Here is a 25,857-nt window from a genome sequence, read left to right on the forward strand (position 1 = left end):
ACGGCCAGGCAGACATATCAAGATCACACATATCTACACGGGTATGTAAGTGTTTCCGAACTGTTCTGGGCATGCACAGTGTGAATTTACAAAACATGGCATAATTTCTGGAGTTACAGTACCTTGAGATCAGTGCTTCTTTTCCAGGAAGCACATTTTATATGAGACTATGCAGCAAACATGTTCCTACTATGTGGTCAACTTTTAGTAGGAGGTAATACCATATTCCTCATGCACCCCAAAGAATGCATCTATGGTGCGAGGGCGACATGGGCCCTATACACCTCACAGACCCTAACCATGTTGAAGACGGTTCCGGTATGAATGGTCGATCATGTTATGGTCGACAGTCATTAGGTCGACCACTATTGGGCAACATTGACATGGTCGACACATGAAAATGGTCGACACATGAAAAGGTCGACATGAGATTAACTTTTTTTGGTGTCGTTTTTTGCGTAAAGTGACAGGGAACACCAATTAGCGCACCGCGTCCCCTCGAATGGCTCGCTTCGCTCGCCATGCTTCGGGCATGGTGCCTTCACTCCGCTACCGCTTCGCTCGGCACAGATTACCGTTCCAATCGTAGTCCACGTGGATCGTAAAGTATGGAAAAGTTCCCCAAAAGGACAAAAAAGGAGAAGAAAAAAAAGCATGTCGACCTTTTTATGTGTCGACCTTTTTCATGTGTCCATGTTGACCATGTCAATGTCGACCAATAGTGGTCGACCTAATGACTGTCGACCATAACATGGTCGACCATGTGAACGGATACCATTGAAGACCCCCTTCTCAGAGAAACTACCCCCCACAAAAATGTTTACCTCCAAATTCCAAAAACAACATAAAAAAAATTTTCTACTGTATGTTCATTACCTCTTTGCGGCATCAGGAGACTTTGCAACAATCACTGCGTTTCTGTAATCTTGTATCTGAAAAGGAGAGGTACACGGTAAGCAGGGCACCAGATCATTGACATTTCTCTCAATTCCAGTAGGAACATGTATCTATTAAACACGTGATTAATCTGGATGTGAGGTACTGCTCACCTCCTCTTGTATATACTGTAGCAGAAATGGGGATGCTCGGAGATTGTCCACAGGAAAATTAAAGAAGCCCTGGATTTCTTTTTGATGTAGATCCATTGTGATGATGTGCGTGAGTCCTAAAAGGTGAAATGGAGGGATAGATAGAATAAGTTATGTAGCTGAAGTACAGTCAGATGCTGCACACACATACCGTCACCCAATCGCACTGATGGGTATTCGGGCAGCTGGTGACAGTTTATTTAATAAAAAAGCAGCGCAGATGCCATGAAAGAAAGAAGCGCAGTTACCATGGCGGACAACACACAGTTACGTTGCAGAATTTAATCAACTAGGAGGGCTGTAAAGAAGTTGTTAAATTACATTAAAAAAATATAAGGTAAGCTTGACTTTCAATAGAACCTATTTCTAATAAACTCATCTTAAATCCTCCATCTGATCTAAATCATCAATAAAAATAAATGTTTGGATAAACCTTTATAGACACAGAGGCAGGAATTCAAATGTTTTAGCAACTCTGATCTCCCGTCTTAAGTGACGGGAGATCAAGAGGAGATATTCAAATGCCCCCAGTTATTGAGCTAATCGCAGGCCATTTACACTCAGGTTTAGGCGCGCAAAGCACCTAAACTGGACTAAAGTAATGGGCGAGAGCATAAAAAGACCCGGTTGGGCGCCCAAACGGGTCTCTATACGCGCTTTTCAGCTTGCTAGACTGAAGGTAGCAAGCTAAAATTAACTTGTCGCGCCCGTTGGCAACAACATTATAATAGCTGCCGGTGAGCGCAATCGCGGGAGGGAGGGGGTGGGGACATTTGAATCTGGCAAAGAGAATGATTGCTGATCTTGCCTACAATATATTTAACACACCACGGTTTCCTACCAGCATTGGACAGCATGGACGCCAGTAGTTTGCATACAATAGACCCTCTCTTGCGCATTTTGCTTTGTTTGCTGTAAGGGAAATATGGAATGACCCCAATGATGTTCTTGGCACAGGATGTCTTTAGGGCATAGGTCATGATCAATAGCTCCATAACTGCTGTGTTTACGTCCCTGCGAGGTCAGAAACACAAAAATAGGAATTTAATACCTACCGGTAATTCCTTTTCTCCTAGTCCATAGTGGATACTGGGGTCTTGTACTTTAGTACCACGGGGTATAGATCTGGATCACTGGAGCCTGGCACTTTAAAAACTTTAAGTGTGTGTATGTGTGTGCTGGCTCCTCCCCTCTATGCCTCTCCTACCAGACTCAGTCTAGGAAAACTGTGCCCGAGGAGACAGACATAACACGAGAGAAGAACAATACAACAGCAGTGAGGCAACAAGTCAACACGCAACCATAATGAAAGGAGGGCGCCAATGGAACAGAGGATAGCAACACCAAGCCAACCCGGTTAGCACAGCTATTCCAACAACATAATTGGACCACAACGTCTGTCCAACCAAATACTTACACAGGTAAGCAGGAACGAAGCAGTGAGGCGGGTGACCATAATCCACTATGGACTAGGAGAAAAGGAATTACCAGTAGGTATTAAACTCCTATTTTCTCTTACTTCCTAGTGCAGTGATGGCTTACCTTGACACTCCAGCTGTTGTTGAACTACACATCCCAGCATGCCTTGCAACAGTTTTGGTGCTAAAACTGATGCAGGGCATGCTGGGATGTGTAGTTCAACAACAGCTGGAGTGTCAAGGTTAGCCATTACTGTCCTAGTGGATACTGGCGTCTTGTACTTTAGTAGCATGGGGGAAGTCCCAAAGCTCCCAAACGGGTGGGAGAGTGCCGAGACCCTGCAAAACCGCCTGACCAAACTGAAGGTCATCCTTAGCCAAGGTATCGAACCTATAAAATTAACAAACGTGTTCGAACCACACCAAGTTGCAGCACGGCACAAGTGTAGGGCCGAGATATCGGACCCCACCGACCTCGTTGAGTGGGCCGGAATAGATGTCGGCAAGGGCAGAGCCGCCGAAGTATAGGCCTGTTGAATGGTGAACTTGAGCCAACGAGCAATAGACTGCTTAGAAGCAGGCCGACCAATTTTGGAGGCATCACAAAGGACAAACAGCGAGTCAGATTTCCGATGACGGCCCGTCCTTTTGACATAAATCTTTAGAGACAAGAAAGTGACCACACCTGGCGCCACCATACACCAACAACAAATGAAATAACTTACTTAAATATCAACCAATTGGAATTGATAGCCTCTTTTATAGTGGGAGTTATTAGTGGAGTACAAAAATCCACCCTTCTCAGAGAGGTAACAAATCTGTAGGACTAAAAATTAAAAAAAAACATAGTGCAACCAGTTTTTTAAGGTGAAGGCTCTAACCATCTGGATCCCGCACAGGTGACCAAACGCAGCTGGCTCTGTTTGTGAAGTGGTGTTCCAGTATCCCATTTGGGTGATATGCTTTTAATCTTTGTTTAATGTAAGTGTGTTTTTGTCAGAATAAACCGATTTGTATGGTGAAGCAGTATTGCACTATATTTTTCTCCCTCTGAGTCCCCAGCCTATCAGGACATCTGCGGGGATTGAGGATCCACGTCATATGGTGGATGATATGCTTGACTGACTCATATTTATGTGAGTTGAACCAATAAAAATATCTTCTTCACTTCACCTTAAAAAACTGGTTGCACTATGTTTTTTTTTATTTTTAGTCCTACAGATTTGTTACCTCTCTGAGAAGGGTGGATTTTTGTACTCCACTAATAACTCCCACTATAAAAGAGGCTATCAATTCCAATTGGTTGATATTTAAGTAAGTTATTTCATTTGTTGTTGGTGTATGGTGGCGCCAGGTGTGGTCACTTTCTTGTATCTATTGTCCTATATTGGGATCTTGGTGAAGGCCCTTTGTACCATACAGGCTGCCTCTATACCTATAAGCGCAGATCAAAATCACCGACTCTATCACTGATAAATCTTTAGAGCCCTGAACACATCCATGGTCACAGGGCCAACGGAAGCGTCAGACAACACTGGAACCACAATAGGTTGATTGACATGAAAAGCTGACACCACTTTAGGCAAAAATTGAGGACAGGTCCTCAGTTCCGCCCTGTCTTCATGAAAAATCAAAGAAGGGCTCTTACAGAATAAGGCCTCTAATTCAGAGACACATCTGGCAGACGCCAATGCTAATAACATCACCGTCTTCCAGGTAAGAAATTTAAACTCCACCCTATGAAAGGGTTCAAACCAGTCCGATTGAAGAAAAGACAGAACCACAGCCTTGGGAGGTACGAAGGGCGGCTGCATATGAAGAATTCCCTTTAGGAAACTCTACTTCTGGCAACATGACAAGTTTATTTTGGAAGAAAATAGACAGCGCCGAAATCTGGACTTTGGTGGGGCCTAAATGTACGCCCATATCCACTCCCGCTTGCAGGAAAAGTAGAAAATGACCAATTCTAAATTCCACGTGAGAAACCTTTCTTCTTTCACACTAGGAAACCTTTTCCAGATACGATGATAATGTTTTGACGTTGCCATCTTCCTGGTCTGGACCATGGTGGAAATAACCCGGGAGGGAAGACCCTTTCTTGCCAGAATCTCCCTCTCAACTTCCAAGCCGTCAAACGTAGCTGCTGTAAGTCTGGGTAGACGAACGGGCCTTGCTGAAGATCATCGGTTTGGAGCGGCAGGGATCCTCCAGAGACATGGATAGGAGGTCCGAGTACTACGCCTGTGGAGGCCAATCCGGGCAATTAGAATTGCCTGAACGCTTTCTCTCAGCCTTTTTAGCACCCTTGGGATCAGCGGCAGAGGAGGGAACAGGTACACAAACTGGTACATCCACGGTGTCGACAGCGCGTCCACTGCTACAGCATGCGGATCCCTTGTTTTGGAACAGTAACGGCATAGCTTCTTGTTGAGATGAGAAGCCATCAGATCTATCTGCGGACAGCCCCACTGGTGAATTAACTATTGAAATACCTGGGGGTGTAGGCCCCATTCCCCCAGATGGAGGAAGTCCGCTTCCCAGTTGTCCACTCCTGGAATGACTATGGCGGAGATGGCCCTTGCGTTGCATTCCCAGGAACTGAAGACGCTGGGTCAGTTCCAGGTGAGATTTCTCAAAGTTTAGGATCCACTCATGATCCGGTAAGTAGGCGAGTTGTCAGACGCTCCCTTGACACAGCCTTTATAAAGAGATCATCCAAGTAGGTGACTATGTTGACTCCCATCATGCGCAGTTGCAGCATCATCTCCGCCATGACCTTGGTGAAGACCCTCGGATCTGTGGATAATCCAAAGGGTAAGGCCTGAAACTGGAAATGGTCATCCAATATGGCAAACCTGAGGTAAGCCTGATGAGGAGGCCACATTGTAATGTGTAGGTAAGCGGTCTTGACATCCAGAGACACCAGGAACTCCACCTCCTTCAGAGAGGACCCCACCGCCCGCAGAGATTCCATTTTGAATTTGAACACCCGCAGATACGGGTTTAGTGACTTCAGGTTCAAGATGGGGCGCACCGAACAGTCTGGTTTTGGAACGACAAAAAGACTGGAGTAAAAACCCCTGTTACATAACGGAGGAGATACAGGAACCACCACCCCTGTCTGCAAAAGTTTTTGAATAGCGTCTTGCAAGATAATTTTTGTTGCGGGTAAAGCTGGGAGTGCTTGAAATTCCAGCCGGTATCCTTGGGAAATGAGGTCCCTCACCCAAGGATTCCGGCAAGACTCGGCCCACGCGTGGGCGAAGTGTTGAAAGCGAGCACCTACCTGTAAGTCGCCTTGCCGCTGGGGCCAACAGTCACGCAGAAGGCTTAGCGGCAAGGGATGCAGTGGTCTGGTCCAGGTAGACAGCAGGTGCAGGTTTACGGGAATTACCACAAGATCCTCTGAAAGTGGTGGAGCCCCCTTGGCCTCTGAACCTTGCCACACGAAAGGACTGCAAGGAGGGTCCGGTGTAAGAACGTCTAGCAGGTGGCGCAGCCGACGGCAGATAGGTAGACTTACCCGCCGTTGCTTGGGAGTTCCATTTATTTAATTCATTTCCAAACAAGGCATCACCTGTAAAGGGTAAGATTTTCTAAACCCTTTTTGGAATCAGCGTCAGCCGACCACTGACGTAACCACAGAGCTCTGCGCGCCGAAAGAGCCATAGAAGTAGTGTGGCCATTTATCTTACACAGCTCTTTAATAGCCTCACTCATAAAATTTACAGCATCCTGTGTGTGTTGTATCAGAGTAATGACCTCATCCCGGGGCAGAGTCTTAACCAGGCATTCCCAACCACGGTCCTCAAGGAACACCAACAGTGCAGGTTTTAGTGATATCCAGGCTTCAGCACAGATGGTTACAAATAACCGAGGAGCAGACACCAGCACATAGAACACAGCAGCACAATGTGTTGAATTATGTGCATGACCCGATACTAGTGCAGCAGCGCTACCGCTGGCGTGCTCCCCCCCTGTCTATGACCCCCTGGTACCAGTGTACAATCTGCAGTAGCGTGGGTCCCGGAGGAGCAGCGTGCATGCAGCCTTTTAGATCCGCAGCAGCAGGAAATGGCACCTTCCCGCCGCTGGTCCAGCCCCAGGAAGCCCAGCCCCTTGCAATGGCGTGCGGTCCCTAATACAGATTATACTGGCCACTTGCACAAAACAGTAAAGCATGTGTTATTACAGTACACACAAAGCCTTTAAGATAGTGAGCACTGCGGGGCAACAGCCCTGAGCCAGTTTGTCCGCGGCGGGCACCGCAGCTCTGGGGCCGTGACTACCGCATGACTTGCCGCCAAAACTGCACCGGGGACCCGCTAACCGGGACCACGGTGTAACACTTACCGCACCTTGTAACTTCGGCATCTGTTAGAGGGTGGCGACTAGCTGCTGGCGTTGGCACACATAATAACGATGTGTGACCAGTGCCTCAGGAGCTTAGTGTCCTGTCAGCTGGGATTACGAACCATTAACCCTCAGGAGGTTGGTTTGGTTTGCCTTGCCTCGCCCCCCCCACCCCTATGTCCCACGAAGCAGGTAGTCTGGTTGCCTATAATAAACCAAAATAACAATAAAGAAGAAATCTCTGGAGCTCCAGAGAATTGCACCCGGTTCCTTGGGAACATTTTTCTAGTCTGGTAGGCGGGGCATAGAGGGGAGGAGTCAGCACACACATACACTAAAAGTTTTGAAAGTGCCAGGCTCCAGTGGACCCAATCTATACCCCCGTGGTACTGAAGTACAAGACCCCAGTATCCACTAGGACGTAAGAGAAAACAGCATTACAACATGTACGACAAAGAAAATAATAGCATACAGATAATAGGTTCGCTCTATCACTTTTCATTACATCCTATTGATACTATATGTCTCAGATACAAAGAACCAAATGAGATAGCTGAAGAATTTGTGGCTATGGAAAGAATGAGGGTCTGCACACCTGTCACGGTAATACTGTGACCTTCAAGCATGAATAACATGAAGTGTGCACAGGGCTAGAGATAATAATGCAATCTCTAATCTCCATTTACCGACAGCTGCGGATGGCAAAGGAATGAGGTTTATGCAGAGTCTCTTATGTGTGCAGCGTATCTCTTCCTAGAACACAAATTATGGAGATTCCTGGAATAGCATCAAGCAGTTAAGGGTTTCAATGATAAAATAAGGATGACTGATCAAAATCAACTCAGAGGAAAGAAAATAACAACAAATGCCATTAACCAGAATCATTTTTTAAACAATGGAAAATTATACTTGCCCTACTTTAACTGCCATCTTCACCTGCAATTAACAAAACACTTCCCTATCTCTACTATGTGGCGGAGCTGCTGGTGCACCATTACCTTGGGATCGTCTGTATAATAAATATATCCTGTCCACGAACAGATTCCTTAATTTCCACTCTGGTTTCTGTGGAGACATAGTTATAGTTAGGCGAGAAGAAAATGAAGAGAACTGCAACTGATTCAGGGATGCAGGATTTGCCAATCTCACCTCCATTGGTCTCCTGGTAGACAACTGCTTTTCCTAGTTCTACCCCCAACCGCCTACAACAGATCAGAAAAATAAAGTGTTAGCGTGTGAAGACGGTCTGGCCTACACAACTACTCTCTCTCATATAGAAAGCATTTTTGTTACATTAAACTTGTAGCTACCACCAAGTACTGTACACGTACTCTGTGATCCTCTTGGCCAGTTCCACACAGGTAGCGCTGGAGTTAGCAGAAAACACCCGGTAACCACATCCAGCCGAGTTCATAGTACTGGGACCATTCAGCCACTTTGGGGGCCGGGAGTAAGAGAAAACAGACTTGTGAGGTATTAACATCCGTCTTGGCATGATGACACCTGAAATACACTGACACGGCTACCGGATCAACAAAAACATAGCACCCCAAATAAACACAAACAAAAGACACCAAACAAAGATAACACAACTATAAGGGGGAAAAGCCTTTGGGGTGGTAAATAATAAGATTTTACTTACCGGTAAATCTATTTCTCGTAGTCCGTAGTGGATGCTGGGGACTCCGTAAGGACCATGGGGAATAGACGGGCTCCGCAAGAGACAGGGCACTTTAAGAAAGAAATTGGATACTGGTGTGCTCTGGCTCCTCCCTCTATATCCCTCCTCCAGACCTCAGTTAGAGAAACTGTGCCTGGAAGAGCTGACAGTACAAGGAAAGGATTTTGGAATCCAGGGCAAGACTCATACCAGCCACACCAATCACACCGTATAACTTGTGATAACTGGATAAGTTTAACAGTATGAACAACAGAGCATCAGATCAACCCTGATACAACTATAACATAACCCTTATGTAAGCAATAACTATATACAAGCATTGCAGAAAAAAGTCAGCACTTGGGACGGGCGCCCAGCATCCACTACGGACTACGAGAAATAGATTTACCGGTAAGTAAAAACTTATTTTCTCTAACGTCCTAGTGGATGCTGGGGACTCCGTAAGGACCATAGGAATTATACCAAAGCTCCCAAACGGGCGGGAGAGTGCGGATGACTCTGCAGCACCGAATGAGCAAACACAAGGTCCTCCTCAGCCAGGGTATCAAACTTGTAGAACTTTGCAAAAGTGTTTGAACCCGACCAAGTAGCTGCTCGGCAAAGCTGTAATGCCGAGACCCCTCGGGCAGCCGCCCAAGAAGAGCCCACCTTGCTTGTGGAATGGGATTTTACTGATTTTGGCTGCGGCAATCCAGCCGCAGAATGAGCCTGCTGAATCGTGTTACAGATCCAGCGAGCAATAGTTTGCTGTGAAGCAGGAGCACCCAGCTTGTTGGGTGCATACAGGATAAACAGTGACTCAGTTTTCCCGACTCTAGCCGTTCTGGCTACATAAACCTTCAAAGCCCTGACCACATCTAGTAACTCGGAATCCTCCAAGTCACGAGTAGCCACAGGCACCAGGATAGGTTGGTTCATATGAAAAGATGACACCACTTTTGGCAGAAATTGCGGACGGGTCCGCAATTCCGCCCTGTCCATATGGAAAACCAGATAGGGGCTTTTATGTGACAAAGCCGCTAATTCTGACACACGCCTAGCTGAAGCCAAGGCTAATAGCATGACCACCTTCCACGTGAGAAATTTTAACTCCACGGTTTTAAGTGGCTCAAACCAGTGTGACTTCAGGAAACTCAACACCACGTTAAGATCCCAAGGTGCCACTGGAGGCACAAAAGGGGGCTGAATATGAAGCACTCCCTTCACAAACGTCTGGACTTCAGGAAGAGAAGCCAGTTCTTTTTGAAAGAAAATGGATAGGACCGAAATCTGGACCTTAATGGAACCCAATTTTAGGCCCAAAGTCACTCCCGACTGTAGGAAGTGAAGGAAACGGCCCAGCTGGAATTCCTCCGTAGGGGCATTCCTGGCCTCACACCAAGCAACATATTTTCGCCATATACGGTGATAATGTTTAGCCGTCACGTCCTTCCTAGCCTTTATCAGCGTAGGAATGACCTCAATCTGAAATGCCTTTTTCTGCTAGAATCCGGCGTTCAACCGCCATGCCGTCAAACGCAGCCGCGGTAAGTCTTGGAACAGACAGGGCCCCTGTTGCAACAAGTCCTGTCTTAGAGGCAGAGGCCATGGGTCCTCTGTGAGCAGTTCTTGCAACTCTTGATACCAAGTCCTTCTTGGCCAATCCGGAACAATGAGTATTGTTCTCAATCCTCTTCTTCTTATGATTCTCAGCACCTTGGGTATGAGAGGAAGAGGAGGAAATACATAGACCGACCGGAACACCCACGGTGTCACTAGAGCGTCTACAGCTATCGCCTGAGGGTCTCTTGACCTGGCGCAATATCTCTGTAGCTTTTTGTTGAGGCGGGATGCCATCATGTCTACTTGTGGCAGTTCCCACCGACTTGCAATCTGCGTGAAGACTTCTTGATGAAGTCCCCACTCTCCCGGGTGGAGGTCGTGCCTGCTGAGGAAGTCTGCTTCCCAGTTGTCCACTCCCGGAATGAACACTGCTGACAGTGCGCTTACGTGATTCTCCGCCCAGCGAAGAATTCTGGTGGCTTCCGCCATCGCCACTGCGGTGATGTTGTCTGACTGAATCAGCACCGGTCGGTCGTGAAGCAGGGTCTCCGCTTGTCGTAGGGCGTTGTACATTGCCCTTAGTTCCAGGATGTTGATGTGAAGACAAGTCTCCTGACTTGACCACAGACCTTGGAAATTTCTTCCCTGTGTGACTGCTCCCCACCCTCGGAGGCTTGCGTCCGTGGTCACCAGGACCCAGTCCTGAATGCCGAATCTGCAGCCCTCGAGAAGGTGAGCACTCTGCAGCCACCACAGGAGAGACACCCTGGCCCTGGGGGACAGAGTAATCAGCCGATGCATCAGTAGATGTGATCCGGAACACTTGTCCAACAGATCCCACTGAAAGGTCCTCGCATGGAACCTGCCGTATGAGGCCACCATCTTTCCCAGGACTCGCGTGCAGTGATGCACCGACACCTGTTTTGGTTTTAATAGGTCTCTGACCAATGTCATGAGCTCCTGAGCCTTCTCCATCGGGAGATAAACCCTCTTCTGGTCTGTGTCCAGAATCATGCCCAGGAAGGGCAGACTAGTCGTAGGAATCAACTGCGACTTTGGAATATTCAGAATCCAGCCGTGCTGTTGTAATACTTTCCGAGAGCGTGCCACGCTGATCAGCAACTGCTCTCTGTACTTCGCCTTTATGAGGAGATCGTCCAAGTATGGGATAATTTTGACTCCTTGCCGTCGCAGGAGCACCATCATTTCCGCCATTATCTTGGTAAATATTCTCAGTGCCGTGGAGAGACCAAACGGCAACGTCAGGAATTGGTAAAGACAATGCTGTACCACAAATCTGAGGTACTCCTGATGAGGTGGATAAATGGGGACATGAAGGTAAGCATCCTTTATGTCCAGAGACACCATAAAATCCCTCTCCTCCAGGCTTGCGATGACCGCTCTGAGCGATTCCATCTTGAACTTGAACCTTTTCAGGTATATGTTCAGGGATTTTAAATTCAATATGGGTCTGACCGAACCGTCCGGTTTCGGTACCACAAACATGGTCGAATAGTAACCCCTTCCCTGTTGAAGGAGGGGAACCTTTACCACCACCTGCTGAAGATACAATTTGTGAATTGCAGCTAACACTATTTCCCTCTCTAAGGGGGAAGCTGGCAGGGCCGATTTGAGGTAACGGTGAGGGGGCATCTCTTCGAATTCCAGCTTGTATCCCTGAAACACAATCTCTATAGCCCAGGGATCCACCTGGGAGTGAACCCACTTGTGGCTGAAATTTCGGAGAATCGCCCCCACCGGGCCTAGCTCCGCCTGTGGAGCCCCAGCGTCATGCGGTGGATTTAGTGGAGGCCGGGGAGGACTTCTGTTCCTGGGAACTAGCTGTATTATTCAGCTTTTTTCCTCTGCCCCTGCCTCTGGCAAGAAAGGACGCACCTCGTACTTTCTTGCCTCTTTGTGATCGAAAGGACTGCATTTGGTAATATGGTGCTTTCTTAGGTTGTGAGGGAATATATGGCAAAAAATTTGACATTCCAGCCGTAGCTGTGGAGACCAGGTCCGAGAGACCGTCCCCAAACAATTCCTCACCCTTGTAAGGTAAAACCTCCATGTGCCTTTTTGAGTCGGCATCGCCTGTCCATTGCCGAGTCCACAGGACCCTTCTGGCAGAAATCAACATTGCATTTATTCTAGAGCCCAGAAGGCTAATGTCTCTTTGGGCATCTCTCATATATAGGACAGCGTCTTTTATATGCCCCAGGGTCAGTACTATAGTATCCTTGTCCAAGGTATCAAGTTCCTCAGATAAGGTATCTGTCCATGCTGCTACAGCACTACACATCCAGGCCGACGCAATTGCCGGCCTTAGTAGGGTACCTGAATGTGTATAAATGGACTTCAGGATACCCTCCTGCTTTCTATCCGCAGCATCTTTTAGGGTGGCCGTATCCTGTGACGGCAGGGCTACCCTCTTGGATAAGCGTGTTAAAGCTTTGTCTACCCTAAGGGAGGATTCCCAGCGTAACCTGTCCGTTGGCGGGAAAGGATACGCCATAAGCATCCGTTTGGAAATTTGCAGTTTTCTATCTGGAGAATCCCAAGCCTTTTCACATAACTCATTTAACTCATGTGACGGGGGAAAGGTCACCTCTTGCCTTTTTTCCCCATACATATAAACCCTCTTGTCAGGGACTGGGGTTTCCTCTGTGATGTGCAACACATCCTTCATTGCTATAATCATGTAACGGATGGCTTTAGCCATTTTAGGCTGTAACTTTGCATCATCGCCATTGACACTGGAGTCAGAATCCGTGTCGACATATGTGTCAACAATTTGGGATAGTGGGCGCTTCTGAGACCCTGACGGCCTCTGCGACATAGGATCAGGCATGGGCTGAGACCCCGGCTGTCCCAAGGCTTCAGCTTTATCCAATCTTTTATGCAAGGAAGTAACATTATCATTTAAAACCTTCCACATATCCATCCAAACGGGTGTCGGCGCAGTCGGCGGCGACCCCACATTCATTTGCTCCCGCTCTGTTTCCACATAGCCTTCCTCGTCAAACATGCAGACACAAGTGTACAGACACACCACACACACAGGGGAAGCTCTTTTTGAAGACAGTTCCCCCACAAGGCCCTTTGGAGAGACAGAGAGAGAGTATGCCATCACACACCCCAGCGCTATATGTCCCAGGAGTCACACAGTAACTTAGTGTTAACCCAGTAGCTGCTGTATATATTGTTTTTGCGCCAAATTTATGTGCCCCCCCTCTCTTTTTACCCTCTTCTACCGTGATTCTGCAGGGGAGAGCCTTGGGAGCTTCCTCTCAGCGGAGCTGTGGAGAGAAAATGGCGCTGGTGAGTGCTGAGGAAGAAGCCCCGCCCCCTCAGCGGCAGGCTTCTGTCCCACGTTTCTGTGTAAAATTATGGCGGGGGCTCATGCATATATACAGTGCCCAACTGTATATATGCCCACTTTTGCCAAGAGGTCTCTAATTGCTGCCCAGGGCGCCTCCCCCTGCACCCTACAGTGACCGGAGTGTGTGGGTTTAGTGTGGGAGCAATGGCGCACAGCTGCAGTGCTGTGCGCTACCTCATATGAAGACTGGAGTCTTCTGCCGCCGATTTCGAAGTCTTCTTGCTTCTGACACCGGCTTCTGTCTTCTATCTCTGCGAGGGGGACGGCGGCGCGGCTCCGGGATCGGACGACCAAGGGTGCGATCCTGTGTACGATCCCTCTGGAGCTAATGGTGTCCAGTAGCCTAAGAAGCAGGACCTATCTTCAGTGAGTAGGGCTGCTACTCTCCCCTCAGTCCCACGTAGCAGAGAGTCTGTTGCCAGCAGATCTCTCTGAAAATAAAAAAACCTAACAAAATACTTTCTTTTTAGCAAGCTCAGGAGAGCTCACTAAATAGCACCCAGCTCGTCCGGGCACAGATTCAAACTGAGGTCTGGAGGAGGGACATAGAGGGAGGAGCCAGAGCACACCAGTATCCAATTTCTTTCTTAAAGTGCCCTGTCTCCTGCGGAGCCCGTCTATTCCCCATGGTCCTTACGGAGTCCCCAGCATCCACTAGGACGTTAGAGAAAATAAAGTATCTTAGTTTTACCAATCGCTTTTCTGGAGTTCTCTCAGAAGCCGTACTATGCATTGCCTATAAGAAATGACATCTCTCTGCTGGAACTCAGCCGAGATGGAGCTGAAACATGAGTCGTCTATGATGACACTGCTTATCTCACGTTATTGGCACGAGAGGAAGCTCAGTAGATTACTCCCTTAGCTTTGCTACAGACACAAAGCATCTCAGCGAAGCTCTACTTGTTCTAAAAAAAGGTTATATAGATTTGTAATGTGTTATATGCCCTTACTGAGCAAAGCTAAAGGTGCGTCATGTTGGAAACAGACAGGATATACATTGGCACACGTTTCTATTGATGTAATTCATTTAGTGGTGATCTTGCTTTAGAAGAACAGATTTTGCTACACATGTAACATGGTCAAATGAAAAAGCTGGATGTTCATCGATCTAACTGAGCAACACTGCATTTGGATGCTGAACGTAGGCAAATCAGCTACACTTACTGTCTGACTGCATTTACCACCAGTGATCAGCAGCTTTAGGTGACCATACCCATCTCAATAATAGCCAAAACAGCCCAATCAGTTATCTAAGCAGTGTGCATGGTCACCTTTAGCTTCTATAAAGAAGAGCGTATGTTGCCTAAACGGGTGTGGTATTGAAAGTCGACAGTAACTAGGTCGACAATGTCTAGGTCGACCACTATTGGTCGACAGTAACTAGGTCAACAGGATCTTTAGGTCGACAGGTCAAAAGGTCGACGTGAGTTTTTCATGTTATTTTGGTGTCGTTTTCTTCATAGAGTGACCGGGAACCCCAATTAGTGCACCGCTTCGCTCGCCATGCTTCGGGCATGGTGCCTTCGCTACCGCTTCGCTCGGCACAGATTACCGTTCCAATCGTAGTCCACGTGGATCGTGAAGTATGAAAAGGTTCAAAAAAAGAAAAAAATTGTGAAAAACTCATGTCGACCTTTTGACCTGTCGACCTAGAACATGTCGACTTAAAGACCCTGTCGACGACTTTCAGTCCGGATCCCTGCCTAAACAGCCAAAGCTTTTGTCAGTTTCTGCAAATTCTTCTCTCTCTGCCGATTAACATACAGGCAAGTTTTTTAGGGCACATCTGACTAATTAGATCATTTATATATCATCCATCATCTCGCTCATCTGTGTTAAAGTAGGTGGTGATAAAACAATATATACTTCATTCATATGTACACAGAAGCAGAGTATTTTAGGAGATGACAGTCCTGATCTTATGCATGATGCAGAATGCTTGTGGTTCACACACCAACTGTTTTCTTAGGTGCGATACTCTTCTCATAATACAACTGACTGAGAGGAATCTGACAACACTGGGGTATCACCACGTCTAGTGGTAGGAGATAGAAACCAAGCCTGCCTGAATAGGAGGATAGCATAAAACAGTTTGTGACATAAATTCAAAAGAAGAACTCCAAGGTTGTAGTAAAAATAAGATTTTAAACCTACCGGTGAATCTTTTTCTCCTAGTCCGTAGAGGATGCTGGGGACTCCGTAAGGACCATGGGGTATAGATGGGCTCCGCCGGAGACATGGGCACCTAAAAGAACTTTCTAGTATGGTGTGCACTGGCTCCTCCCTCTATGCCCCTCCTCCAGACCTCAGTTAGAGAACTGTGCCCAGAGGAGATGGACAACACGAGGAAAGGATTTTGTTAATCTAAGGGCAAGATTCATACCAGCCCACACCAATCATACCATATAGCCTGGAACACACATAACCAGTTAACAGTATGAACAAACAACAGTACTGGTCCAAGACCGAGTCTAACTGTAACATAACCCTTATGTAAGCAATAACTATATACAAGTCGTGCAGATTTTCCGCACTGGGACGGGCGCCCAGCATCCACTACGGACTAGGAGAAAAAGATTTACCGGTAGGTTTAAAATCTTATTTTCTCTTACGTCCTAGAGGATGCTGGGGACTCCGTAAGGACCATGGGGTTTATACCAAAGCTCCCAATCGGGCGGGAGAGTGCGGATGACTCTGCAGCACCGACTGAGCACATGCTAGGTCCTCATCAGCCAGGGTATCAAACTTGTAGAATTTAGCAAATGTGTTTGATCCCGACCAAGTTGCTGCTCGGCAAAGCTGTAATGCCGAGACGCCCCGGGCAGCCGCCCAAGAAGAGCCCACCTTCCTAGTGGAATGGGCCTTTGCTGAATGCGGTAACGGCAATCCAGCCGTAACATAAGCCTGCTGAATCGTGTTACAGATCCAGCGAGCAATAGTCTGCTTCGAAGCAGGCGCGCCAATCTTGTTGGCAGCATACAGGACAAACAATGCATCTGTTTTCCTAATTCTAGCCGTCCTGGCTACATAAATTTTTAATGCCCTGACTACATCCAGGGACATGGAATCCTCCAAGTCACTCGTAGCCACAGGCACCACAATAGGTTGGTTCATATGAAATGAAGACACCACCTTGGGTAAAAATTGAGGACGAGTCCTCAATTCCGCTCTATCTACGTGAAAAATCAAGTAAGGGCTCTTGTAAGACAAGGCCGCCAATTCTGACACACGCCTCGCAGATGCCAAGGCTAACAACATGACCACCTTCCAGGTGAGAAATTTCAACTCCACCGTTTTTAAGGGGTTCAAACCAGTGTGACTTAAGGAACTGCAACACCACGTTCAGGTCCCATGGTGCCACCGAGGGCACAAAAGGAGGCTGGATGTGTAGTACTCCTTTTACAAACGTCTGGACTTCTGGGAGAGAAGACAATTCCTTCTGAAAGAATATTGACAAGGCCGAAATCTGTACTTTAACAGAGCCTAACTTTAGGCCCATATCCACTCCTGTCTGTAGGAAGTGGAGAAAACGACCCAGATGGAAATCTTCCGTAGGAGCATTCTTGGTTTCACACCAAGAGACATATTTCCGCCAGATACGGTGATAATGTTTTACCGTCACCTCCTTCCTAGCCTTTATTAGAGTAGGCATGACCTCCTCCGGAATACCCTTCTCCACTAGGATCCGGCGTTCAACCGCCATGCCGTCAAACGTAACCGCTGTAAGTCTTGGAACATGCAGGGCCCCTGCTGTAACAGGTCTTCCCTTAGAGGAAGAGGCCAGGGATCTTCCGTGAGCATCTCCTGAAGATCTGAGTACCAGGCCCTTCGAGGCCAGTCTGGAACAATGAGTATTGCTTGTACTCTTTTTCGATTTATGAATCTCAACACTTTTGTGATGAGAGGAAGAGGAGGAAACACGTAGACCGACTGGAATACCCATGGTGTTACCAGAGCGTCTACTGCTATTGCCTGAGGGTCCCGGGACCTGGCACAATACCTCCGAAGCTTCTCGTTGAGGCGTGACGCCATCATGTCTATTTGAGGAACTCCCCAGAGATCCGTTATCTCTGCAAAGACTTCTTGATGAAGTCCCCACTCTCCTGGATGGAGATCGTGTCTGCTGAGGAAGTCTGCTTCCCAGTTGTCCACTCCTGGAATGAAGACAGCTGACAGAGTGCTTACGTGATTTTCCGCCGAGCGAAGAATCCTGGTGGCTTCCGCCATCGCGACTCTGCTTCTTGTCCCGCCTTGGCGGTTCACATGAGCTACTGCTGTGACATTGTCTGATTGAATTAGAACCGGTAGGTTGCGAAGAAGAATCTCCGCTTGTCGAAGGCCGTTAGCTCCAACACGATGTGTAGACAGGACTCCTGGTCTGACCATAGTCCCTGAAAATTTCTTCCTTGGGCGACTGCTCCCCATCCTCGGAGGCTCGCGTCCGTGGTTACCAGGATCCAGTCCTGAATTCCGAACCTGCGACTCTCTAGAAGGTGAGCACTTTGCAGCCACCATAGAAAAGACACCCCTGCCCTGGGGGACAGTGTTATTTTTTTTTTAATGTAATTGTAGATGGGACCCGGACCATTTGTCCAGAAGATCCCATTGAAACGTCCTTGCATGGAACCTGCCGAAGGGAATGGCCTCGTAAGTTGCCACCATTTTCCCCAGAACCCGAGTGCATTGATGAGTTGACACTCTTTTTGTCTTTAGTAGTTCTTGGACCATGTTCTGGAGGTCCTGGACTTTTTCCAACGGGAGGAAAACTTTCTTTTGTTCCGTGTCCAGTATCATGCCTAGGAACGCTAGTCGAGTTGTCGGTACCAACTGTGACTTTGGTAGATTGAGAATCCACCCATGTTGTTGAAGCACTCTCTGAGAGAGTGCCACGTTCTCCAGTAATTGCTCTCTTGATCTCGCTTTTATCAGGAGATCGTCCAAGTATGGGATAATTGTGACTCCTTGCTTGCTCAGGATCACCATAATTTCCGACATTATCTTGTGAAAATCCTCGGGGCCGTGGAAAGCCCAAACGGCAACGTCTGAAACGGATAATGACAATCCTGTACCGGGGGAGGGGGGGGGGGGGGGGGGGGTCCCGTACCCTAGACTTGAACCTTAGTGTTAGGGATCCACCAGATGAGGTCACCTGGTCACGGTTGGTGGGCCCATATCTCTGGCCAAAAATTATGCTAAACACCTCAATTTTGCGCTATGTTAGATTGCAGAGTATTATAATTATTCTGAAAAGCGGTCCTTAGTACTATAGAGTGTGCATCTGCATTTTCCTTTTTTCTGTGTGGAGCTACAAGTCTCAGCACCTCTTATGTTTGGACAGCTCTGTCAGCTGCCCGGCACAGACAAATGCAGGCGAAAAGAATTGAATTCCGCCCGCAGGGCTGCCTTCAGGGCTAACTGAATAGTCCCGGGGTATCAATTCATCCACAGTAAATTACTGTGGCTATTTCCCCCTTAGCTAAGCACAATACCTTCAGTTAACGCCAGTATAGTTTTGTGTTACAGGTTGAGTATCCCATATCCAAATATTCCGAAATACGGAATATTCCGAAATACGGACTTTTTTGAGTGAGAGTGAGATAGTGAAACCTTTGTTTTTTGATGGCTCAATGTACACAAACTTTGTTTAATACACAAAGTTATTAAAAATATTGTATTAAATGACCTTCAGGCTGTGTGTATAAGGTGTATATGAAACATAAATGAATTGTGTGAATGTACACTTGCTTTGTTTAATGCACAAAGTTATAAAAAATATTGTCTAAAATTACCTTCAGGCTGTGTATATAAGGTGTATATGTAACATAAAAGCATTCTGTGCTTATATTTAGGTCCCATCACCATGATATCTCCTTATGGTATGCAATTATTCCAAAATACGGAAAAATCCGATATCCAAAATACCTCTGGTCCCAAGCATTTTGGATAAGGGATACTCAACCTGTATTACCCAATCTTGTTTTATTGATATTTCTTCCCAGTTGTAAGTGCAATAGAATATGTTGGTGCTTTATATAATTATCTGTTAATAAATAATATTGGGGATTTTTTTTTTTTTAAATAGGATTTTAATTACCTACCGGTAAATCCTTTTCTAGTAGTCTGTAGAGGATGCTGGGGTCCACATTAGTACCATGGGGTATAGACGGGTCCACCAGGAGCCATTAGCACTTTTTAGAGTTTAATAGTGTGGGCTGGCTCCTCCCTCTCTGCCCCTCCTACCAGACTCAGTGTAGAAACTGTGCCCGAGGAGACTGACATCTTCGAGAGAAGGATTATACACAGATAGTGGCGAGATTCATACCAGCTCACACATATAAGGCAAACCAAGCTAACTAGCTTGAAACTCAGCAACAGCTGAAACAATACAATTAACAAGGCAGTACGCAACTAAGAACAAAGTCGTACTGAACCAGATAACCATTGCAGGATAACGAAGCGCTGGGCTGGGCGGGCGCCCAGCATCCTCTACGGACTACGAGAAAAGGATCTACTGGTAGGCAATTAAAAACCTATTTTCTCTTACGTCCTAGAGGATGCTGGGGTTCACATTAGTACCATGGGGGTACCAAAGCTCCCAGAAAGGGAGGGAGAGCGCGAAGGCTCCTGCGGAACTGATTGACCAAACTTTAGGTCCTCAGAGGCCAAAGTATCGAACTTGTAGAACTTAGCAAACGTATTCGACCCTGACCAAGTAGCCGCTCGGCAAAACTGTAAAGCAGAGACCCCCCGGGCAGCCGCCCAGGTAGAACCCACCTTACGAGCAGAGTGGGCCTTAACCGATTTCGGACAAGGCAATCCTGCCGTAGAATACGCATGCTGGCTAGTGAACGTGATCCAGCGAGAGATCGTCTGCTTAGAAGCAGGACACCCAATTTTCTTGGGATCATACAGTACAGAGAGTCCGAATTTCTGTGACAAGCAGTCCTCTTCACATAGATTCTCAAAGCCCTCACAACATCCAAGGACTTTGATGCAATTGAGGAGTCAGTATCAACTGGCACCACAATAGGTTGGTTGATATGAAAAGCAGACACAACCTTTGGAAGGAACTGCCGATGCGTTCTGAGCTCAGCTCTATCCTCATAGAAAATTAAGTAGGGGCTTTTACAGGACAAAGCCCCCAATTCCGACACACGTTGAGCAGAAGCTAAGGCCAACAAAGTGACAGCCTTCTACTTGAGAAACTTAACATCAGCCTCCTGTAAAAAAATCAAACCAATCCGATTGCAGGAACTGCAACACCACGTTAAGATCCCAGGGTGCAGTCGGCGCCACAAAGAGGCTAGATGTGCAGAACACCTTTCAAAAAGGTCTGAACCTCAGGGAGGGCAGCCAATTGTTTATGGAAGAAAATGGATAAGGCCGAAAACTGGACCTTTATGGATCCCAAACTCGCAGACCCATATCCACACCTGCTTGCAGGAAGAGGAGAAAACGTCCAAGCTGAAACGCCACCATAGGAAAATTCTTGGATTCACACCAAGACACATTTTTTCTAAATGCGATGGTAATGTTTAGACGTTACCCCTTTCCTAGCCTGTATCAGGGTAGGAATAACCTTGCTTGGAATACCCTTTCGGGCTAAGATCTGGCGTTCAAACTCCGTGCCGTCAAACGTAGCCACGGTACGCCGTGATAAGCGAACGGCCCCTGTTGCAGAAGGTCCTCACGAAGAGGAAGAGGCCTCGGTTCTTCTAGCAGTAGGTCCAGAAGATCCGCGTACCAAGCTCGCCTTGGCCAGTCTGGAGCAATGAGAATTGCCTGAACCCTTGTTCTCCTTATGAGTTTTAGAATTCTTGGAATGAGTTGAAGTGTATGGAACACGTACACTGACTTGAACATCCACGGAGTTACCAGAGCATCCACCGCCACTGCTTGAGGGTCTCTCGACCTGGAACAGTACCTCCGAAGCTTCTTGTTGAGACAGGAGGCCATCATGTCTATTTGAGGCATGCCCCAACGACTGGTCACGTCTGCGAATACCTCCAGATGGAGGCCCCATTCTCCTGGATGGAGATCGTGTCTGCTGAGGAAGTCTGCTTCCCAGTTGTCCACTCCTGGGAGGAAGATCGCCGACAGCGCCAACGCGTGCATTTCTGCCCAGAGAAGGATTCTTGTCACCTCTGACATCGCAGCTACACGGCTTAATTCCATAATGTTTATCGGAAGAATGGCTTCCTGAGTTGACCATCTTCCTTGGAAGGTTTCCCCCTGGGTGACCGTTTCCCAACCTCTGAGACTTGCACCCGTGGTCAAAAGGATCCAGTTCTGAATTCCGAACCTGCGGCCCTCCAGAAGGAGAGGCATTTGCAGCCACCAGAGGAGCGAAATCCTTGCCCTTGGCGAGAGATGTATCCTCTGGTGCATGTGAAGATGAGATCCCGACCATTTGTCGGGGAGAGCCAGCTGGAAGGGTCGAGCATGGAATCATCCGTACTGTAGAGCCTCTTAAGAGGCAACCATCTTCCCCAGAAGGCGAATGCACTGATGAACCGATACCCAGGCAGGCTTCCCGGACCATGGATTATAACACCAACGCTTTCTCCAGTGGAGAAACACCCACTGCATGTCCGTGTCGAGGATCATCCCCAGGAAAGACAAACTCCTTGTCGGCTCCAAATGCGATTTTGGAAGGTTCAGGATTCAACCGTGATTCCTGAGCAGTTGAGTCGTCAGAACAATGGACTACAACAACTTCTCCCTGGACACTGCCTTTTATCAGCAGATCGTCCACACCCTGCCTGCGCAGAAGAATTATCATCTCTGCCATCACCTTGGTGAACACCTTCGGTGCCGTGGAGAGATCGAATGGAAGTGCCTGGAACTGAAAGGGACTGTCTAACAGTGCGAATTGGAGATAAGCCTGATGGGGCGGCCAAATAGGAATGTGGAGGTACGCATCCTTGATATCCAGGGAAACCATGAACTCTCCCTCCTCCAGACCTGAGATCACCGCTCTCAGAGATTCCATTTTGAATTTGAACTCCCTCAGATAGGGGTTTAACAATTTCAAATTCAAAATTGGCCTGACCGAACCATTCAGCTTCGGTACCACGAAAAGGTTCGAATAATAACCCTTGTTTTGCATATGAGGTGGAACTGGGACAATAACTTGTAACCCTACCAATTTTTGGATGGCTTCCTGTAGGATAGCCCTGTCTGCCAGCAAAGCTGGTAAGCCTGATTTAAGGAATCGGTGAGGCGGGAGGTCTTGAAACGCCAGCCTGTACCCCTGGGACACAATATCCTGCACCCAGGGGTCCAGGCCAGACGCCACCCAAACGTGGCTGAACCTTTTTAGCTTCACCCCCATCGGTCCTTCCTCCAGGACGTGCGGTTCACAGTCATGCGGAAGATTTTGATGTACCAGAAGTAGGCTTCTGGTCATGGGAACCTGCAGTAGCAGGTTTTTTGGATTTGCCCGACCTCCTCTAAAGAAGGTGTTGGGCTGCTTGCTCCTTCTTGTTTTAGACGTCCGAAAGGACTGTGACATAGATGAAGAAAAAGGTTTCTTCGTAACAGGGGCAGCTGAAGGAAGAAAAGGTGCCTTACCCACAGTTGCCGTGGAAATCCACGCATCTAGCGCTTCCCCAAAAAGAGCCTGACCTGTGTAGGGTAGGTTCTCCACACCTCTCTTGGATTCCGTGTCAGCAGAACATTGGCGCAACCAGAGTCCTCTACGAGCTGAGACAGACATGGAAGAAATCCCTGCAGCCATCGAACCCATATCTTTAATGGATTCCACCGTAAATCCCGCAGAATCCTGTATGTTACGCAAGAACAATTCAACGTCACTTTTATGCATTGTACCCAATTCCTCAAGTAACGTGCCAGACCACTTTACTATAGCCTTAGAAATCCATGCACAGGCAATGGTAGGCCGTAATATCGCCCCCGAAGCTGTGTATATGGATTTGAGCGTAGTGTCAATCTTGCGATCAGCCGGTTGTTTTAACGCGGCAGATCCCGGAATAGGTAAAACCACCTTCTATGACAGTCTGGATACAGATGCGTCAATTATGGGTGGGTTTTCCCATTTTTTCCTATCCTCCTCAGGGAAGGGGAATGCAACCAGAACCTTTCTTGGGATCCGGAATTTTTTGTCTGGATTTTCCCAAGATTTTTCAAATATAGCATTAAACTCTTGACGCAGGAAAGGTTAGCGAGGCTTTATTATCTGAAGTAAGCCTCGTCAACCTGCTCCGGTATTGCTCCGGCAATATTTAACACGTCTCTAATGGCTTTGATCATCAACTGCACCCCTTTTGCAAGAGATGCCGCCCCCCTCAGCACATCCCCATCACCGTCTACTGTGTCAGAGTCGGTATCCGTGTCGTCCTGCCTAATCTGGGCAAGAGCACGTTTTTGAGAGTGAGTGCCAGGGGCCCCGAAAGTGCCGACCCGGACCAAACAGCCATAGAGTTCCGCAAAACTTGAGTTGCAGTTGCAGTAGAAATCATACTTTTAATAGAGGATAACCACTCCGGTTCTCTTATAGGAATCTGTGCTAAAACAGTGCAATCCTGATTACATGAGAGGACATATCCTCTGCAGCATATGACACAGAGTTCCTAGACATGGTTCTTATTGTGACCAAACTAGTGATGAGCGGATTCGGTTTTACTCGGTTCTCAAAACCGAATCTTATTGGCTCACTGATGTCACGTGTTTTGGATAGCCAATAAGATTCGGTTTTGAGAACCGAGTAAAACCGAATCCGCTCATCACTAGACCAAACAAGAACCACACACACAGGGAAATGCAAACAGAGTTTCCCCCCTAAGTATGCCAAGAGAGACACAGAGTTTGGAGTCAACCCACACACACCGCTTCCAATGATAAAGGACATCCTTTATCAGCGCCAACTGTGTACCTTAATAGGTTATACAGTCTATTACACCGCCCCCCCCCCCCCCCCCCCTTCTACAAACCCCTGGTACCGTACAGATAGCTGGAGTTGAAGTGGAGGAACAGCTCTCCCTTGTCAGCGGCTCTGCGTGCAGGAAAGATGGCGCTGAAAGCTGTTGGGTCAACTCTGAGGAGAAGCTTTGCCCCCTTTTTTGGCGCTGGCTCCCACTCTTGTTTGAAATTATACTGGTCTGAGGTATATTGCTGGCAGTGATCCAGGGTCCCCGACAGGCTGTGAGACCAGTTTAGGGTGTAGGCACTGGCTCAGGGCGCCCCACCATGTACCGCTGAGCCCTGGAGCGCAGTTAGTACTGCGCTCCCTACCCTGTTGCCGCCATCTTCACACCGGCTCCCCGCTTGCCAAGGGGGCTGGTGACTAACTCGCCACTGAAGTCTTCTGTCTCTGTAAGGGGGTTGGCGGCATGCTGCTGGGGTGAGCGATCCCCTGTGGCGGCGATCGATCTGTCCCCTCAGGAGCTCAGTGTCCTGTCAGCGGAGATAGTGGCTCAGACCCCTTAGGGCGGACACTACTCCCCCCCCCCCCCCCCCCCCCCCTTAATCCCATGAAGCAGGGAGGCTGAGAGGGGCATAGAGGGAGGAGCTAGCCCACATTCTTAAACTCTTAAAGTGCCAATGGCTCCTGGTGGACCCGTCTATACCCCATGGTACTAATGTGGACCCCTGCATCCCCTGGGACATAAGAGAAAACAACTTTAAATACACAATGTTTTAAAAATGAATTTACAAAAATAATGTCAAGCTATGTTTTTTTCCAGTGGACAATGGATAGCTGTGTACACATATCCACTGTGTAGCCACATAAGGATTGCATGGAAGCCAGGTCACACTAGGGGCCACTGGTTTAATGCAAATGCCACCACAAGCCCTTCCCCGGTGTACATCCATGCATAGGAATGTGCAAGGACTGAGACGCCCACCTTGAACTTTGTAGATGCTGTTAATACTGCCTGATAGGTCTTTAGATATCACCATCGAAAGCTTGCACTAGCCCTATTAGCAGCTGAAGAATTTCCATCTGAGCATGGCCTCCAACGTGAGTGACTGAGCGTCTGTGTAACATGTCGGACCATCTCTGGGCGTCTGTTTAGCCACCTCCCAGTCACAGCCCAGGAACCTCTGATACTGTGCCTGTCAGACACAACAGCGCCTTTGTGCTGCACCTCTGTGTTAAGGTCCATACATACTAGGCGACTTTGCCCTGAAAATAGTTCATTTTGGCCATTTTGAACGATTTTGAGGTCAAAGTCTCCCAGTGTGTATGGGCTAGCGACGAACGACTGGCGATGATGCGCCCTCCCGCATCATCGTTAGTGAGGTGGGCAGTCAGCTGGTATTAGCAGCATGTTTGCAGATGATGGTTAATTTTCCAGCCATCATCGCTCAGTGTGTACGGCCACAAGCAATGATGGCTGGAAGATTAACTATTTTCTGCCCGCCGGACCA

The 25,857-nt window shown here is 47.7% G+C and overlaps 1 protein-coding gene across 5 annotated transcripts in view; it reads right to left on the reverse strand.

The window, feature by feature from the left end:
- The window catches only part of PRPSAP1 (phosphoribosyl pyrophosphate synthetase associated protein 1), a 103,217-nt gene that overhangs the window by 38,251 nt on the left and 39,109 nt on the right, over positions 1-25,857 (reverse strand). For 2 of the 5 annotated variants that reach the window (XM_063960405.1, XM_063960409.1), the window contains exons 2-7: positions 8,191-8,362; positions 8,009-8,061; positions 7,858-7,924; positions 1,930-2,102; positions 1,050-1,165; positions 877-932 (exon numbers count right to left, since the gene is read on the reverse strand). In XM_063960405.1, the coding sequence (XP_063816475.1) occupies positions 877-932; positions 1,050-1,165; positions 1,930-2,102; positions 7,858-7,924; positions 8,009-8,061; positions 8,191-8,354 (629 nt within the window). In that variant the 5' untranslated portion in view covers positions 8,355-8,362. Of the gene's footprint in view, positions 1-876; positions 933-1,049; positions 1,166-1,929; positions 2,103-7,857; positions 7,925-8,008; positions 8,062-8,190; positions 8,382-25,857 lie in introns of all 5 variants that reach the window. The other 3 variants (XM_063960410.1, XM_063960408.1, XM_063960406.1) reach the window with 3 other exon arrangements.

Source organism: Pseudophryne corroboree, chromosome 3 (assembly GCF_028390025.1).
Source record: "Pseudophryne corroboree isolate aPseCor3 chromosome 3, aPseCor3.hap2, whole genome shotgun sequence".
Taxonomy (NCBI): Eukaryota; Metazoa; Chordata; class Amphibia; order Anura; family Myobatrachidae; genus Pseudophryne; species Pseudophryne corroboree.